The sequence below is a fragment of the Sander vitreus genome, chromosome 9 (genome assembly GCF_031162955.1).
Source record: "Sander vitreus isolate 19-12246 chromosome 9, sanVit1, whole genome shotgun sequence".
NCBI classification, from domain to species: domain Eukaryota; kingdom Metazoa; phylum Chordata; class Actinopteri; order Perciformes; family Percidae; genus Sander; species Sander vitreus.
Genome location: NC_135863.1, coordinates 15,466,957 through 15,483,429, shown reverse-complemented (window position 1 = coordinate 15,483,429; position 16,473 = coordinate 15,466,957). Strand labels below are relative to the sequence as shown.

At 40.6% G+C, this 16,473-nt stretch overlaps 1 protein-coding gene across 4 annotated transcripts; it reads left to right on the top strand.

The window, feature by feature from the left end:
• Positions 1-74: 74 nt before the first annotated feature.
• On the top strand, positions 75-14,653 carry lpar3 (lysophosphatidic acid receptor 3). 4 transcript variants are annotated; one of them, XM_078258884.1, is made up of 3 exons: positions 75-160; positions 5,817-6,568; positions 11,399-14,653. In XM_078258884.1, exons 2-3 carry the CDS (start codon positions 5,830-5,832, stop codon positions 11,719-11,721), a joined length of 1,062 nt encoding a protein of 353 aa, XP_078115010.1. In that variant the 5' UTR covers positions 75-160; positions 5,817-5,829; the 3' UTR covers positions 11,722-14,653. The 4 variants fall into 4 exon arrangements, with proteins under 4 accessions (XP_078115010.1, XP_078115009.1, XP_078115008.1 ...); XM_078258883.1 differs by lacking the exon at positions 75-160 and adding an exon at positions 2,320-2,493; XM_078258882.1 differs by lacking the exon at positions 75-160 and adding an exon at positions 2,321-2,463.
• Positions 14,654-16,473: the final 1,820 nt, after the last annotated feature.

Genomic DNA, 16,473 nt, shown 5'->3' with positions numbered 1-16,473 from the left:
CAAGTAAGCGACACACATTTCTTCTGTGCTCCATAAAGAATATTAAGTGCTCCAAAGGTTTCTCACAGCTGAGATTGAGTAAGACGGGAGTTTGAAATGAGCCAACCTGAACTACAGAATGAGTCATTTTTATCAGCAAATCTACAAGCAAGTTTAGATGGTGAGATAAGCTGGATCACGACTTCTCACTTTGAGTATAAGCACTGTGCTTTTGACATGATAAATAATCAAAGGTGTTTCCTTAAACTCGTTTTTTTAACATGCTGGATGAAGTTCAAGGAGTTACCTACAGCAGAGTTACCTATAGCAAAGACATTTGTCGCCTATAGGGCTGCTTCATAATGTCATTCAAAACATTGTTTGAATAATTATAGCTTGGATATACCTGAGGTAGTTGACACCTGTTAATGAGCCAACATGTCTTTATCTGCCATTCCAGACACTAGTTGTCCTGTGTGGCAATATTGCCTCTATATTAGTCCTATTTGATTTTAAAAGGTCAAAACTGAGACCAGAGCAAATCACATCCTTTTCAAGGATGAGAGCAGGATATTTACTCTTACTTACAGATCTGTCTGTTTGGGTCAACCAACATCACTGTTATTGTTCAACACAACACAAGCTAAGAACAAATGTCAATATGAGGTGTGCTTTCAAACAAAACACGCACATTTGTGGAAACCGGGAGCGAGCGCTGCACTAAAGACAGCAATTATTGGGATTTTTCATATAAACAGATGTGCAGCTCCAAAAATCTAACCGTCCAATTTAAAGCTACATTGTGTAAGAATTTCTCCCATCTAGCGGTGAAATTGTATATGACAACCAACTGAAAATTACTTTCTAGCCCCTCCTATTCCGAGCGTGTTGTAACTCCTACGGTGGCCGTATTATTCCAAGAAGTACAACTTCGGCTGTGAGTGACGTAAAACTATTATTACACTGGAAGGAATTCCTTCCAGTGTAATAATAGTTTTCGTGTAATAAACGTTTTTGTTATTTTGGTCCCATTTCATTGCTAACATCAACTATCAGGTTCCCAAACAAATACAAGCTAATGTTAGTAAAGTATCAGTGTGATCGTCCATCTTCAACAGGCTTTCAAATCTGCTGGCAGATCGAGTAATCTCCCGGCTGGCATTCATCACGGTGCCACTGAGTGTAAAAGCGCGAAAGGCAGAGGTATGTCCCTCTTTGGCTAATGTATATTAAAGATGGAGGCGCAAATGGCAGAATACATTCAAGCGACTCACTCGTATGTATTCTGAATGATTCTGAATGTCAGCTTCTACGATTACGAGAATACTTTGATTAGTTGGTGGAAGTAATTGCACATGAATGAGCACATATTTGTGAAAGAACAGGGTTTTTTGCTAAGAATCAACTCAAAACATTACACAATGGAGCTTTAAAGGAGAACTACCCATTTGTGAATTCACACACTGCACTTTTGTGAAAGAAGAAATCTGAGAGGAAACTGAGTTGACACTAAACTGATACAGCATATTCAAAGCTTGATTACCGATGTATAGTGTAGTAACAACAAATGTTTGCCTTGGGACCCCATGGCCATGCTCTACACTTAAGGAATAGGGAAATGACTGTTTTCTGTGGTGGAAGAAGTACTCATATCCTAAGGTACCAATACAACAACAAAAAAGTATCCAAATACAAGTGAAAGTCTTGCATTCAAAATCTGACTTAAGTAAAAGTAGGCTCAATCAGCAGAAAAGTATTATCAGCAAAACTTATGCAGAAAAACAGCACCTGTATCTGACACATTATATATTATATTTTTATTAATAATACTAAGTAGGGTTTTATTGTAGCTTTTTGTTGTAGCTGGTTGTGGTGGAACTAGTTATAACTACTTTTATATAAAGTTTTGTAGCTGAGTCCAGGGGTCTGGATAAATCTGAGGAGGTGTGAGATGGGAAAATTCTTCCACACACACGATTATTTTGCACTTTTATATAAGCTTTACTTTTTAGTTAAATATTGGAAATGTTGACCTCTCATTAACATCTGGAACGTGAGAAGGAAAGGGCCCCAACCAGACATTAAAATAAGCGGCCAAAAGCCCATAACATTTGTGAACCAATGGTTTAATCTTTAACAATGTGTTAGATTTGATCAAACAGACAGCGCGTTTTGGGGTCCCGACTTCACTGCAATGCTTTGAATTTGATCCGACCGTGAGCTCGCGGGGCCACGTGCGGTCAACCAGAGGAATTCACGTGCGAGGCTGGGTGGCACACGCCCCTACGTCACCGAGCTGAAGACTCAAAGTGAAGACGCGCAACTTTTCTTCCTCCACTTTGTCCTCTCGCTCTGGGCTGTCACCTCCTCCGTCCACAGCTGCGGAGACGCAACGCTGCAGGAGAAACATGATCGTTAACTCGGCACGGAATATTTCGCAACTAGTCTTCTGACTCACCACGGACAGACAGCCCTTCACCACAGGTACTCTCACTCGGCCGATTGTTTTTCTAGGTAACTCTTTGTTCTTCTTTTTGGGATTATAATTTGGTTTTTGTCTGCTTCATATGTTGTTTTTTGGGTATGCAACAGTTTATTTCCCTTTGTCAGTCCCTCTGTGGGAATTTCTCATTCCTCCCTCCTCCTTCGCTGTTGCTGGTAGACCAAGTCGGACAGGTAGTAGCCTAAAACTAATTGCATAATAAAGGTTTCTCAAGTCATGAAGAAAACTGTACTTTAGCGTACATGTGTTACGTGGAATCTTGTTTTGCTGCTTGTCTGTAATGTTTACTCAAAGAAATGTTTGTACAGGTAGAAAATGCGGAATTAATCTAGACATATCTCATGTCACTAGACTGAGCCTGTTGTTTTGGCTCTCTTTTTAATGTTACCAGGGTGACTATCTTGTTTAACTTTATTCAAAGCAGTTTCTCCCAGTAAATGGGTTTTGGCATGTGCACTTGCCTTTTGGAGTTGAGTAATTACATCTCTCTTGGCCTTGGGTGAATTGGCACCATGCACTGATTAGACATATAAAGCATTTCAGTTTAGACTTTTCCTCTCTCATTATTCTTCTTTTGCTTTAATTTAATATATTTAAAACCACAAAACTGGATTTGATATGTCTACAAGGCATTTATAGATATGATTTATCAGGCATTCTTAAATATAGGGCTGCAAATAATTATTCTCATGAACAAAAATCTAGAAATAAATCAAGAATCTTCTCGATTATTTGATTGATTGGTCTAGAAAAAGTCAGAAAATAGTGAAAAAGTATAATTAATTAATTTAATTTCCCAGAAACCAAGATGATGTATTCAAATGTCTTATTTTGTCCAAACAGTCCCAAACCCAAAGAAATTCTGTTAACTATCACATAACAGGGCTCGACAGTAACTGTTGCCAGGTTGCCCATGGCAACCAGATTGAGTCAATTGGCAACTGTTTCGTGGCCTCTGGTTGCCCCCTTTGACAACCACCTGTTCAATTTTAAATTTATAAAAAATAACCAAAACTTACAAAACTGTAAAATCTTATTTCAAAAGAAGTCTATATTTCATTTGGTTGTCTCCGTAAAGTTTGAACACTATACGTTCGTGTACAACACATTTCAGCAGTTGTGCGACCGCTTTCCACACACGCGTTTGCCGTGAAAAGATACAGACAAAGCAATTCCCTGTTCACGTTAACAGTGCATGTTAAAAACGGGTGCTAATATACTGTCTATCAACCGGACAGAATAGCAATGCGGATTTCGGTGCCTCATTAAGGGCATTATACAGTAGCCGCAGCTAGCTGGCGCGCGCAAATGTAATGTCATGGAATCGCCATAACTATTTATACCAAGCCCCCAGGAAGAGCTCCACTGTCTAAAAGCCACCATGGGCTTAGCGGATAACGGTGGTACTGCACCCCATGGCCCAGAAAGACTTTTCACATTGACTTTGCATGGCGAAAGAAACGTCTATATTTCAGCGGATAATTTGTTTCGGGGTATATCAACTTACCAGCCCGAACACTGAAAGGGTCCTTGTTTAAAACGTCACGTTTTTAACATTTTTAACATTCACTAGAAGCAAATCCAGAATTATTAAATTTGGCATGATGCACGCGAGCAGACCCACGGGACTGCGCCCGCACGCTCACATGACTGTTCTCCCGAGCTCATGTAGCTAGCTGTAATAATGGATATAGCTAATGGTTGTAATTCACCATGTGTTCTATTAATACATCCATGGTATTATCTTATGAAGTTATGATACATCTGAGGGATGTATGTATGCTCTAAAGCCTGTTACGTGGATGTAAAGTCATTAGCATTTCCCAAACTTGCGGGGCTATCGGCTAGCTAGCTAGTTGCTAACATCAGGGGTCGCTAGCATGGCTGTATTAAGATCTATACATAGCTAGCTATATGCCTACATAATGTTACTACAGACATAGCGATTACATTGCCTTGGTTCTCTCCTATGACACATCCGAGGGCTGTATGCTGTAAAGCTTGTAATGTGGATGAAGGATGAAGCCATGGATGAGCTTTGTTCACGAAACTGCAGGCTAACTGCTAATTAGTAGCTAGCTAGCTAGTAGCACGACATAATTATTAAATCTCCTTGGTTGTCTAGCTAAATACATCTGTCGTTTATTTAGCTAAGCATGTAAAAGATCGGGAACAACGAAAACACAATGTTTAATGTTAGTGAATATTTTAGACAATGAAAACGGCGAGTTCATGAGTTCGCCACTTGTAAGAGACACGAGAGAGAAGCTCATGAACGAGCATGTTGCTACCGGTTGCTAAGACAACACAAACAAATTGTTGCTAGTGTGCGTGTCCATCGTGACGTCATGGGCCAACAATGCGGAAGATCCAAGCTCCATGTTTGCTTTATGCGCTTTTGAGCACTCTCATTGGAACGTACGGGGCTTCACGCCGAACACTGTATCCAGTTCCCTTAATACATCCATGATTTATACCCGCGCTGGTTGCAGTCTTCTCCTGAACAGAGGTGGCGCTAATGAGGAAAGGCTACCGACTTTGCTCTTTCTACAGACTAGAAGAAGAAGAAGAAAAAGAAAAACTATATATAAGCTAGCTATATATCTGGGCGCGCCGGCAAGATCTACGTCATTTTGACGTCACAACGGTGCGCGCCAGCTTGGCTGTGGCTACTGTAAAACGGCCATTATGGTGCCACCTAAATGTCTGCGCTGCTCTCTGATGCTATGAAAACAAACGTTAAGAGGCAACAGAAGCATCGCTGCATGTCAGGCTAGTAAAAACTAATAACATGTTACACTTGGCAGCAGTTAACGTTAGCCTACCGTTAGCTACAGTAGTAACTGGATTAAACACGGTTAAAATGCTGACAGTTAAACGGTGTAAAAGTGTGACTATTTCACTGTAGAGGATTCCAACACTGGGACGTACAACCGTCTGCCGCTAAAGCTATGAGTTAAAAGACACAAACTAGCACTGCTGCACTAGTGGTCACTGCTGGTTTCATTATTAAAATGTGTGGTATAGTTGAATACGAAATGAATTGCTCCAAATATAGGCAATTTAAAATGGCAACCGTATTGTCAATTCCGGCAACCAAAAGCTGATGCCTGGTTGCCAAGCTGGCAACTACTTTAAAAAGTTAGCGTTGAGACCTGCATAAGACAAAGAAAAGCAGCATAGGCCTACCCTCACATTGAGAAGTAGGATATAGGAACGCTTGGTATTTTTGCTTGATAATGAACTATTATTCAATACAATTTTGCTATACTTGAGTTGATAAATGAGTGATAAATGGTTCCACTTCTTTTGTTTTCTCACTCTCTTTCCACAGACTCACCTCTAAAATGGCCCAACAGAACAGCTGTCATTATAATGAGTCCATGGGCTTCTTCTACAACAACAGCAACGCTGAGGATAGCTGGAACAAACCCAAGCTCATCCTGGTGCAGGTGGTGGGCTCTCTCTTCTGCTGTTTCATCCTGGTCTCCAACGCCATGGTCATAGCTGCTGTCATCACCAATAAGAGGTTTCACTATCCTTTCTACTATCTTCTAGCCAACCTCGCCGCCTCGGACTTCCTGGCAGGCATAGCGTACGTGTACCTCATGTTTAACACAGGTGAGGTGTCGCGGAAACTAACAGTTAAAGGATACTTCATTCGTCAAGGTCTTCTGGACATCAGTCTCTCAGCTTCGCTGGCTAACCTGCTGGTAATAGCGCTAGAGCGCTACATCTCCGTCATGAACTGGAAAGTCCACAGTAACCTGACGAAGAGGAGGGTGACCCTGTTGATCGTGCTGGTGTGGGCCATCTCCATCTTCATGGGGGCTGTGCCGAGTCTGGGCTGGAACTGCATCTGCAACCTGAGCGACTGCTCCCAGCTGGCTCCCATCTTCAGCAGGAGCTACCTGATCTTCTGGTCTGTGTCTAACCTGGTGGTGTTCCTGGTGATGGTGGTCATCTATTCGAGGATCTACACCTACGTCAAAAGGAAGACGGCAGTGCTGACGCCACACACCAGCGGCTCCATCAACCGCAAGAGGACGCCCATTAAGCTCATCAAGACGGTCATGGTTGTGCTCGGTAGGTGCTCGTCGTAAAATTGCTGTCTGTGCAGGATCATTGATGCAGTGAGTCGGAACATTTTCCGCATTAGTCAGGTGTAAGTATCTGTTGTGTGTGCGTCTTTCGTCAGGGTCACAAAGTCCGGGCAATTCACCGAGTCACTGCTGAACATGTTGGACTGTAATCTGTTTTCCTGATAGGAAGGAAAACCTTGAGCATAACACAAACACTTGTGCTTTCAGTAAACGTGTTGGGTGCTTGTCAGGGATTTGAGGGAGCCTTTAATAAGTGCAAAAGACTCTTTTAAAGTCAGATTTTTCTGAGTTTGTTTTCTGCCCAGTGGCTTAAACCTATTACCCATTCTGGTGTTTAATTATTTGCTAAATTAATTAATCATTCATACTATAAAATGTGAAAATATATTAAAATATGTCCCTTACAAGTTTTTCAGAGTCCAAAGGGACATCTTTAAAGTGCTTGTTCTGTCCAACTAACAAACCCCCAAAGATATTTTACAGAATGTAAAACAGGAAAAACAAGCAAATCCTCACTTTTGAGAAGCTGAAACCAGAGATTTTTGTGATATAGATTCCTTAAAGGTATAATATGTTACTTTTGTCGGTTGGTATTTGTAAACACAGCATTCAAAGTTGGCACTAGTTCAACGAGTGACAGTAAGAGACATCGTAGAGAGATTGTATCTTTGTATAGCCGCTAAATGTTGCCTTGTGCATCAGTATTGGACGCCAAGGAGCTAGCAAAGTGAGGGTATTAGGAATTAGAGCGGGCTGCACACCCTGGACGCTGTTATTGGCTGGGGTTTACAAACCCGTGTTGGGCCCAAAGGCTCTTGGTTGACGCCCAAAAACGTTCCCACACACAGCAAAATAAGAAAAAAGAAAATCCAGGTAGAGGGCAGGGTCTCTGCAGATACAGACACAATCGCACGCACCAGTGGGTCATAAGTGATGATTGAGAGGGATTCTTATTGTCTTAATCCTGCGTAATATACCTTTTTAAAATAATTAATTATGAAGCTATAGGCAGTTTTTTTTCAATCAATTAATTAATCAATTGACTTATTGCCGGAGTAAGAAAGCTTAAAAAACTCCACTTTTCCTTCCCTTCTTATGCAGTTTTTATCCTAGGTGACACAGATATCCCGGTCTGGCTCTCTTTGTTTAGGTGTTGTAACTGGATACCTTACACTCAAATCATTCCCCTCCCAGCACTTTCCTTTTAAGAACGGAGCAATAGGACTGCCCCAACAAATTCGACCAAAACAGACTCTTAAATGAACAATCACATGCACAAGTATAACACACAATCTACATTAAGTCACCATACCAGCCAACTCTGAAACTGATGTATTTCAGAAAGCGCTGCAGGTTAGATAAGTTCATCTCCATGTTAAATGTGCTCAGTTTTCGTTTTCATACACGCATACACTTTATACAGTCACCCAGATAAAAAGCATGCATGAGATACTAGTAGTGAATTAGCACGGTCGCCCTGCAGGATAATAGTCTGTCATTGTTCTTTGTCTCTTTGGGCACTCGGCTTGTTGCCTGGCCAGATGGCTTGACACAGTTTGTAGCGTAGGAGCTGTCTGCCTTTGTACACTTTATTCCAGACTGCTGTGTAATTATCTCTCTCTGCAAGGACACTGCTCCTGAGCCTGTGGCGTACCACACCACACTGGCCTTCATTGAACGTCCCCTCCTCCCCACCCATCCAATAAAAAAAAGGAAGAAGAACCTATACTTGAGGACTTTGTCAATTGCTTTCAGATGCTTTGCTGAGTTCCCTTGAGCTTTTGGAACCGTTAGTACCAAGTGTCATTGTTAAATTCCCTGTTGAGATTGTGCTGTGATTTTTGGGTGAAATGTAAAAAAAGCATTTTTGTAATATGCACCGCAAATAACACACCAGCGATATCTGAAAGTAAAAGGAAGGAAATCTAAAGACTTCTGAGGCATGCAGTCAGGTCCAGGTCAATGGGATATATTATTCAGGGAAAAAAACTTTTGTTTCAGATGAAAAGCAGTCTGTTGAGGTAGAACTGGTAACCGGACAAACCAGTTTAGAGACGCTTAACCCACACATGCTTTGTATAATGATTAAAATGAATGAGTCCTTACGCGTTGATGCGGATACAGTCGGACATTGTCAGACACCTAACAAGTAGAGAACAAAAACATACAGTACGTGTAAATTTGCACGTATAATTTAGTTACTTTGAAATGACATCTATTGTATTCTCTTGGTTTACACTTGTACTTGTAATTTAATAGTCTAGAGCAATTTATTTGTATTATATCTGAGAGCGCTGGGGCCTGTTTGTTAAAAGGAGCATCAAATTACACCATGCAGATTAAAAATTTCTTTTTATTCTTTAAGTGCAACCACAATCGTCAAATGAATACCAACTGAGAAAAGGAACATGCTTGAAATGTGTGTTCTTAAAACCCTCTTTTTCTCTGTCGTAGATTAAAGGGGAAAAAGTCAATTTTTAAACTTCAATACATGAAAAACTGCCAATGAAAGACCATTAAATGGGGTCTCACGCAATTCCAGTTGAGTTAATTTTATTTTGAACATGTGGGCTATCAAAGACAAAGAAAAAGAGGAAGAAGAATGAGTTTCTGAATAGAAATTCACTGTAAAAATGTGGCAAACATTTTGACTTTCAGACTTAAGAGCAGTAAAGAACATAAAAACACCTCTAACAGACCCTTTCTGTCTCTGTACAGATGTATCCATGCTTGTATATGTGAGACAAACAAAGAGAGAGAACTTGTTTTTGTTCTGCAGATGTATTGAGGCGGTAGAGATGGAGGTAGTGCAGACAAGTTGCTGCTTGTGGCTTGTCCTTTCAGTTCCAGAAATCTCTCAGTAACTGTTTGTGTCCAAACATGTTTGAAATCAAGTGCAACTTCAGTATTTGAGTACAGATGTGTCAAAAATGTCAATAATCATTAGCAGCCCTAATTAATACATCTTTCCGTTAAGTAAGCCATACCGGTATTCTCTCCACCACCCTGGCTCTTACAGTATATAACTGTGTTTTTTGACTATGTTTCTACCTGCCAGTTCAATTTTCACTACCAACATAGGAGTGCAGTGTGCAAAAGTTAATTGAAATTTGGAACCACATAATAATGTTTTGTAAAGGTTTTTTTTTTTTTTTTTTTACTCAGGATAGTTAATAAAGTACTTACCGATATGGTATATTGCATGAATGCGCCTGTAGAATGCAAAAAAAAAACACCAGAATTTGAAGTAGAGTGAGACCTCTTCCTGCTGCTCTCACTTTCCCCTCTCTGTCACACAGGCAATGCATGCACAGAGCAGCCAATAGGAACGCTCTCTCTATCTGAAATTACCTGTGATTGGCCAAAGTCTCCCACTACGGAAAACTCTGAAAACGGAGCTAAGAGGAGATGCAGAAGTGTAGTTTTCTCTCAGAACACCTGAATTACAATAGAGGGTTTTCACCGACGTCACGTTCTGGGCGGTAACCTGGATGCGCGGCCATATTGGAGGCACTCAGTGTAAACAACTGAATGGAGTAATGGAGTATTGTGCACTTTGGATGCTTTAATACTTTATGTCTAAACAACAGAAAAGCTCATCAAAACGCGTCCAAGATGCAAAGGCATGGAAGGACTTGCACCACAAAAAAGCGATATTTTGAGAAATTACAGTTTACTGGCGGTGCAGATCCCTACAAGTTGGCTCCCTCTTCTTGGATGCATGGCGACCCGGTGATTCTTCCTTCAGTTGCATATCCCGATATAGTCAACTACCTGGTTTTCTCGCCGAGCCCATACACAGCGGAAGACCTTAAATCCTACAAAAGTGTGGAGGCTTATAACCAGATGGTGTGTGGATGGGTGAGGGAGACGCAGTACCAAGTCATTAACGACCAATGTGTTGTGAAGGCCAAAGTAAGTAATGCAATAACGTCTTTAATCAACCTAACCTTAACTGTATGATATCATTGTGATACTCAAGGTGTAGCCAAGTGACTCTCAATAGTTTTTCATTTCAAAGACCGAACAAGACTCGTTTTCCCTCGTAGATCCTGGTTGAGCTTTGCCAACCACAAGCGCCTCCTTTCCAGGAAAGAGTTTCTTCTGATAACGTCTGGCATTCCTCTCCCTGGTTTTTAATAACTTTTAGAAGTCGCTAATATTCCAAATGTTTTTCTCGGTCTGACCTATTGGTACAACCTAAAACACAGCAATAATTAACCATTTTCCTTTAACGCCGTTCGGGATCTACTTCAGTTCCTGTGCTTTGTTGTGATGCGGAGTACCTCCAACATGGCGACTTCGGGTCTGATGACGCGTCTGATGATGCGCCGTGAAAGCCCTCTATATGCTGAAAGATTATTATGGAACAACTTTTGAATTGCAGGAAAAGTTTAATCTAAAAAGTTTCACATAAGCAGACAGTATTTGCCTTCTTGCCAAGAGTTAAAGGTAACAAAGTTCACCTACCAGCACCGCTAAAGATTATGTGTGATCTGTGCAAAATATAAAAAGTTGTGGTTTTATGGGGGGTTTATGTGCTGGACTATTTCTTGGCCAGGCACAGCCAATTCTGTAAGTTTTTACTGATGCCTGGCAACTTGGTTAAGACAAGACCCCAGAAAGTTACTGTGCCCAGCCAAGAAACAGTACTTTAAAACTATTATAAGTACCCTATTTGTAAATTGGAACTTGACCTTTTGAGCGAGGTGTCATTTTTTACACGCTGATACCTGCACATACAAAAGAGGATACATGTGAGAAATAAGCATTACAAAAACCTAACTGATTTGCGGTATTTTTTTTCCTGAAGGGGCCTTTGTGATCTGCTGGACCCCCGGCCTGGTGGTTCTGCTGCTGGACGGCCTCAACTGCACGAGTTGTGACGTCATGAAATTAAAAACGTGGCTGCTGCTCCTGGCTGTACTCAACTCCGTTATGAACCCTTGCATCTACTCCTACAAGGATGAGGAAATGTGGACAACCTTCAAGAACCTCATGCGCTGCATTGGTAACGGCACGCGACGGCAGCGGTCGACGAGGGCCAACGCCAGGCCGCTTAGCTCTGGTCAGGATACGGGAAACAGTCAGCCTCCCTCAGAGGAGACAAAAAATGACGATCAGGGCATTCTTTAAACCTGAAAATGGAACTTGTTAAGAATTAACCAGAACTTCTGTCCAGCTCTGACAGGACATATCTTATGAAGTTAGAGTTGACAAGAAAGAGAAACCACATCAGTTGGTCTCAGGGAGTCGTTGTAGTCCTAAAAATACTGTCTTAAAGAGACACTGCAGGCCAGCTGCTCCATTGTAGAGCAGTGAAATGGAGATAAGAAGAGACCTTGATGCACTACTAATCCCACAGATGGATGCAAAGATGTGCTTTTTAAGTTTTTGTCAGGGTTTTACAGTTTTTAGATCCAATACTCCCATTCATGTGTATTGGGAGATTTGGGTTGCTGTTTCATTCTGCTCTTTTTGTCTTCGTCATCACATCCCTGCTGGTTATTTCAACTTGGACAATTCTACTCTGCAATGGCTGAAGAAAGAATCCAGTATGAAGTCCACAGTGGTACATTTCTACTTTTACCCCCCAAAAGGGTAAAAATCATCCTGCAAAGGGTGACTTAACTTTCTCCCTAATGTAAATCTGTGTACATCTGGTTGCCTTTACGTTTACTTCCTGAGTAGCTGATAAGGGAAGCAATGCTGTAATGGATGATCTAGTTAAGACGTGCAACTTGTTTGAAGTCGGGTATGCCTACTATAAAACTGTAGGTTTGCTTGGGTAGGGCACAGTTTTAAAAATGATTTCCATTGTTTTCCAATGGAAATAATGTTTTCCATTATTCCCAATGAAATATACTCTAAACTGCTGTACTAAATATATCTACTTGTAAATCCTGTAAAATGCTTAAAAAAGAGGTGAAATAATTTCAAATGTATGACAGCTAGTATCCTCAGCATGACCTGCTTGTTTGCAATTTTAAGTCTACGAAATCACACCCTGCTTTCTTTTGTAAAGCAGGTTTTCCTCTGGGGACTAGATAACAGTCACTCCTTTCTTGTCCCATCTGTAATCTTTTATCAGTTCCTATGCAGCACCTCTGAAGAAACAGCTCATAAATGATGGTTGTAAAAGGATGTTACGACACACTGGATTCCTGCTTGAGTTTCAACAATACCCTGTGTACCTGCAGGATCTGACTGAATAGACTACCCACACACGAGGCCCCCCCCCCCCTCCCCAGACTGCTCTGACGCCTCCATTGCTAAATCATTGACAGGGTTCAAATGACGTTTCTTTAACCTGCTGTACAGTATTTATGCCACTTCTGCTGTAAAAGACATGACATCATTAAAGCTATTTCATTTTTATTCTGGGAGTGTAGGAATGTCACACATTGAGAGTAGTGAGTACAAGGTTTACAGCTACAATGGGGGTGTTTCTTTATCGAACCAAGATTATTCATGGTCATACAGTAGTTAGTAGGAACCTCTAATATGAACATCAGTCAAAGTAGGCTACCACAAATGGGTCATATACTATTTTTATTCAAATAAATGTATAAGCTACATAATGTGATTTTAATCTTACAGTCTTAAGCATTTTCTGGCATTCACTACTACTGCTGCTACCACTTTGGTCTAGACTAAAATACCTGAACTACTGGATGGATTGCCATGACATTTTGTGCAGGCATTCAGTCCACAGACTAATCCTAATATGATGAACCTTAAACACTTCAATGGGATCAACTGACTTTTCCACCATGATGTTGACATGTGTGGTTGTGAGTGAAATGATAATTGGATGTACTACAAAAAAAATGGTGCCATTCATGTTTCCCTAAATTACTTTGGGGATCCCCTCACTTTCCTCCACCACCACCACCATCAGTACTATACAATACTTTGGTCTATGACCAAATACCTGCAAAACGGACATTCCCATCAGAATCAGCTATACTTTGTGTTTAGTGCTAATTTGCAAATGTTAGCATGCTAACATGCTGAACTAAGTTGTTGAACATGGTAAACATGCTACCTGATAAACATCAGCATGCTAGCATTGTCATTGTGAGCATGTTGGCATGCTGGAGGACTGCAGACTTTTAAAACGTTGCACACACCACCCACTTGGCACCTACTTTAGCCAAACAATGAGATTACACGTAAATCCTGTTTGACTGAGGCAGACTGTTTTCTGATTTTGAATTAAAATGACTGTCACTAACTAAATTGTCTTGACAACACTGTAGTGCAGTTAGCGTAACAAACAACAAAAAAACCCACTGAAAATTGAATTATCTGACACTCCTATTACATGACTTGTACTGCAGTCAATAGTTGATGAAGTACCATTGCTAGAGATTTGTGGTGCTCAAGAGCTGCCACTTTAGGATGATTTACTCTGTTCAGGCCAATTAGTGGATGACCTTCAGTTTCCATTCAGTCAGTTACATCATTGGTTAAAGAGCTGGAGAAAAGCAGAATTGACCCTAAGTGGGAGGAACAAGATCCTCCTCTGAATTAGATTGCAAAGTGCTTGCATCAGTAAAAAATAACCACATACAAGTATTTTATTTTAATTTAGTACAGCTTTCTGTGATTAACGGTAACCTGACTCCTTGCCCTGCAAATGTTACCCATCAACATCTGGAAAGTGGTTAAAAGTGTTTGGCTAAAGGAAGAGTGAAATTCATTTCCCTTCATTCTCCAGGTAACCTGCTTTTGCAACATTTCTAATCACAGGTTAAACTCCGTTTATGCTGTAAAATCACACTCAGGATTTGATCCCCTAAACACAACCAGCGTCCTTTGACAGCAGAAGAAAAGGTTCAACAACACTGTATTTTTCGATCATAGAAAACTACTCTGTATGTTAATGACATTCAGTTTGTTTCAGGTTGAGGTTTAACTTTATTAAAGTCATGTTATTTTCATTGAGAACATGATTTATTATTGTGAGTACTGTAAGTCCTCAGCAGAGCCCTCTGAAGACCTGTCGTGACTGCTGCCTGCTACTCTGGTTTTGCATTCCCAAAAACATAAACTGTAAACGTGTGTTGTGGCAGTTTTTTTTTTTTTTTTCTTTTACAGCTGTGCTGTAATTACGCATTCTTGAAAAGCCAATTAAATTACACAGATGTCAAAAAAAATGCTGTCCTTTGGTTTGATCTAAATCTCAGAGCAAACAGATGTAAGCAGAGAAGGAAAATGTTCATCAGTACACACAGGGTATGATGTTATAATAATTAACCCTTGTGCCATAGGTGAGGATTCATAGTTTGACAGTCTAACATAATGATTAGTGCATCATCACAAATCACTCTACATATTACAATTTATTATATATGTAAATTGTAAATGGACGGCATATTTACCCAAAGCCTTTACAATGTGCCTCTCATTCACCCAATTACGCACGTGTTGTTTACTTATTTTTTGATCAGATAGTTCTCAGTCGTTGGGCTGTTTGACGGCAAGGTAAAGCGGTGAAAATAGTCTGAATATAGCGTACACTAATAGATAGACAGATATTGCTTTTTTAGGTGATTCTTTTTTGTGTGGCTAAAATACATTTTGCTGCTGCTCCCACCTACAACAGAACATTTCTTAGCTTCCATGTTGGGACCTCTGTATGCTTCTCCAAACTGGGGGCATGCTGACCACCATCTACTGTAGGTAATATACTGACTATGGAGAACTACCACATACAACCCCACTTCAAAAGATCAAACTATCCATTTAAAGGGCCTACAATCATGTCTTCCAGGGTTGAATGTGAAAATGTCAAACTGTCAAGCATACAGAAAAACACTTTCCCTAGGTAAAAAACACTGATTCAAGACAGTATAGATGGCGTTCATGCAGAAGACTTAAACAGTAGAAAGTGGTGAGTTCACCTGCAGCAGAGACCTCTGGGTGATTCTGACCTGTAGGACAGTGAAGGTGAACGAGTACATGGCCAAACTGTGATTGGAGAGCCTCTTCTGCTGATTGGACAATTAGGGACAAAGTGGGTCTCACAAAAAAAAAGAAAAAGTGCACTTAAGTTGTGTTGAGATGTCCACACACGCACACACACACACACACACACACACACACAAGCACGCACGCACGCACGCACACACACACACACACACACACACACATACACACACACACACACACACAAATGTGTTAATTCACTCAGTCAGTCGGTTCAGAGCGGGTCCGGCCACAACAGCAAACCTCCTCATGGCTCTATGGACAGCGGCATCCCTTTACCTGTGTTTCTTTCTGGTAAGTTTTTAACATAGTAGAGGATGAATAAATGTAACATATAACAACTACAACATATTTAATTCCAGAGAGGACATGTGTACTAAAAGGCCACAGATGTTTAAGGTTAACCTGTTAACGGACTGCACAATGATGTCAAATAAGGGCAGTGGTGATGCATTTTCTTATGACTGTATTTACACAGAAGAAAAACAATTGTGTAAAATGAGTGTGTGATGTTCACATTTTCATTTATTGCTGAGGTACCCCTCTTGCTTTTGTTGTCTTGTCAGAAACACGTGTTGCTGCGTGCATGTGGTCATGGGCTTGTGGCGTTTGTGTATTGCTTGGTTACTTGCCAGCATTTTTTGTGGCTGATTTCCTCGATTATAAAACATTCTGTAATCAATCTTAATGAAAAGATAACAATACTGTGTTTCCTACTTACACATATTCACCATAGTGCTAGTTGAGTTGTTACTTAATTCATTAACATACTCGCATGACAAGCTCTGACTTAAACACCTTACATGTATTAAGCTTTTCAAATATGTTTACACACATAAAAAAAAAAATGCCTTTACTTTAAAAAAGCTTCCTGTCTTCGCCTGCAGGGAGTAA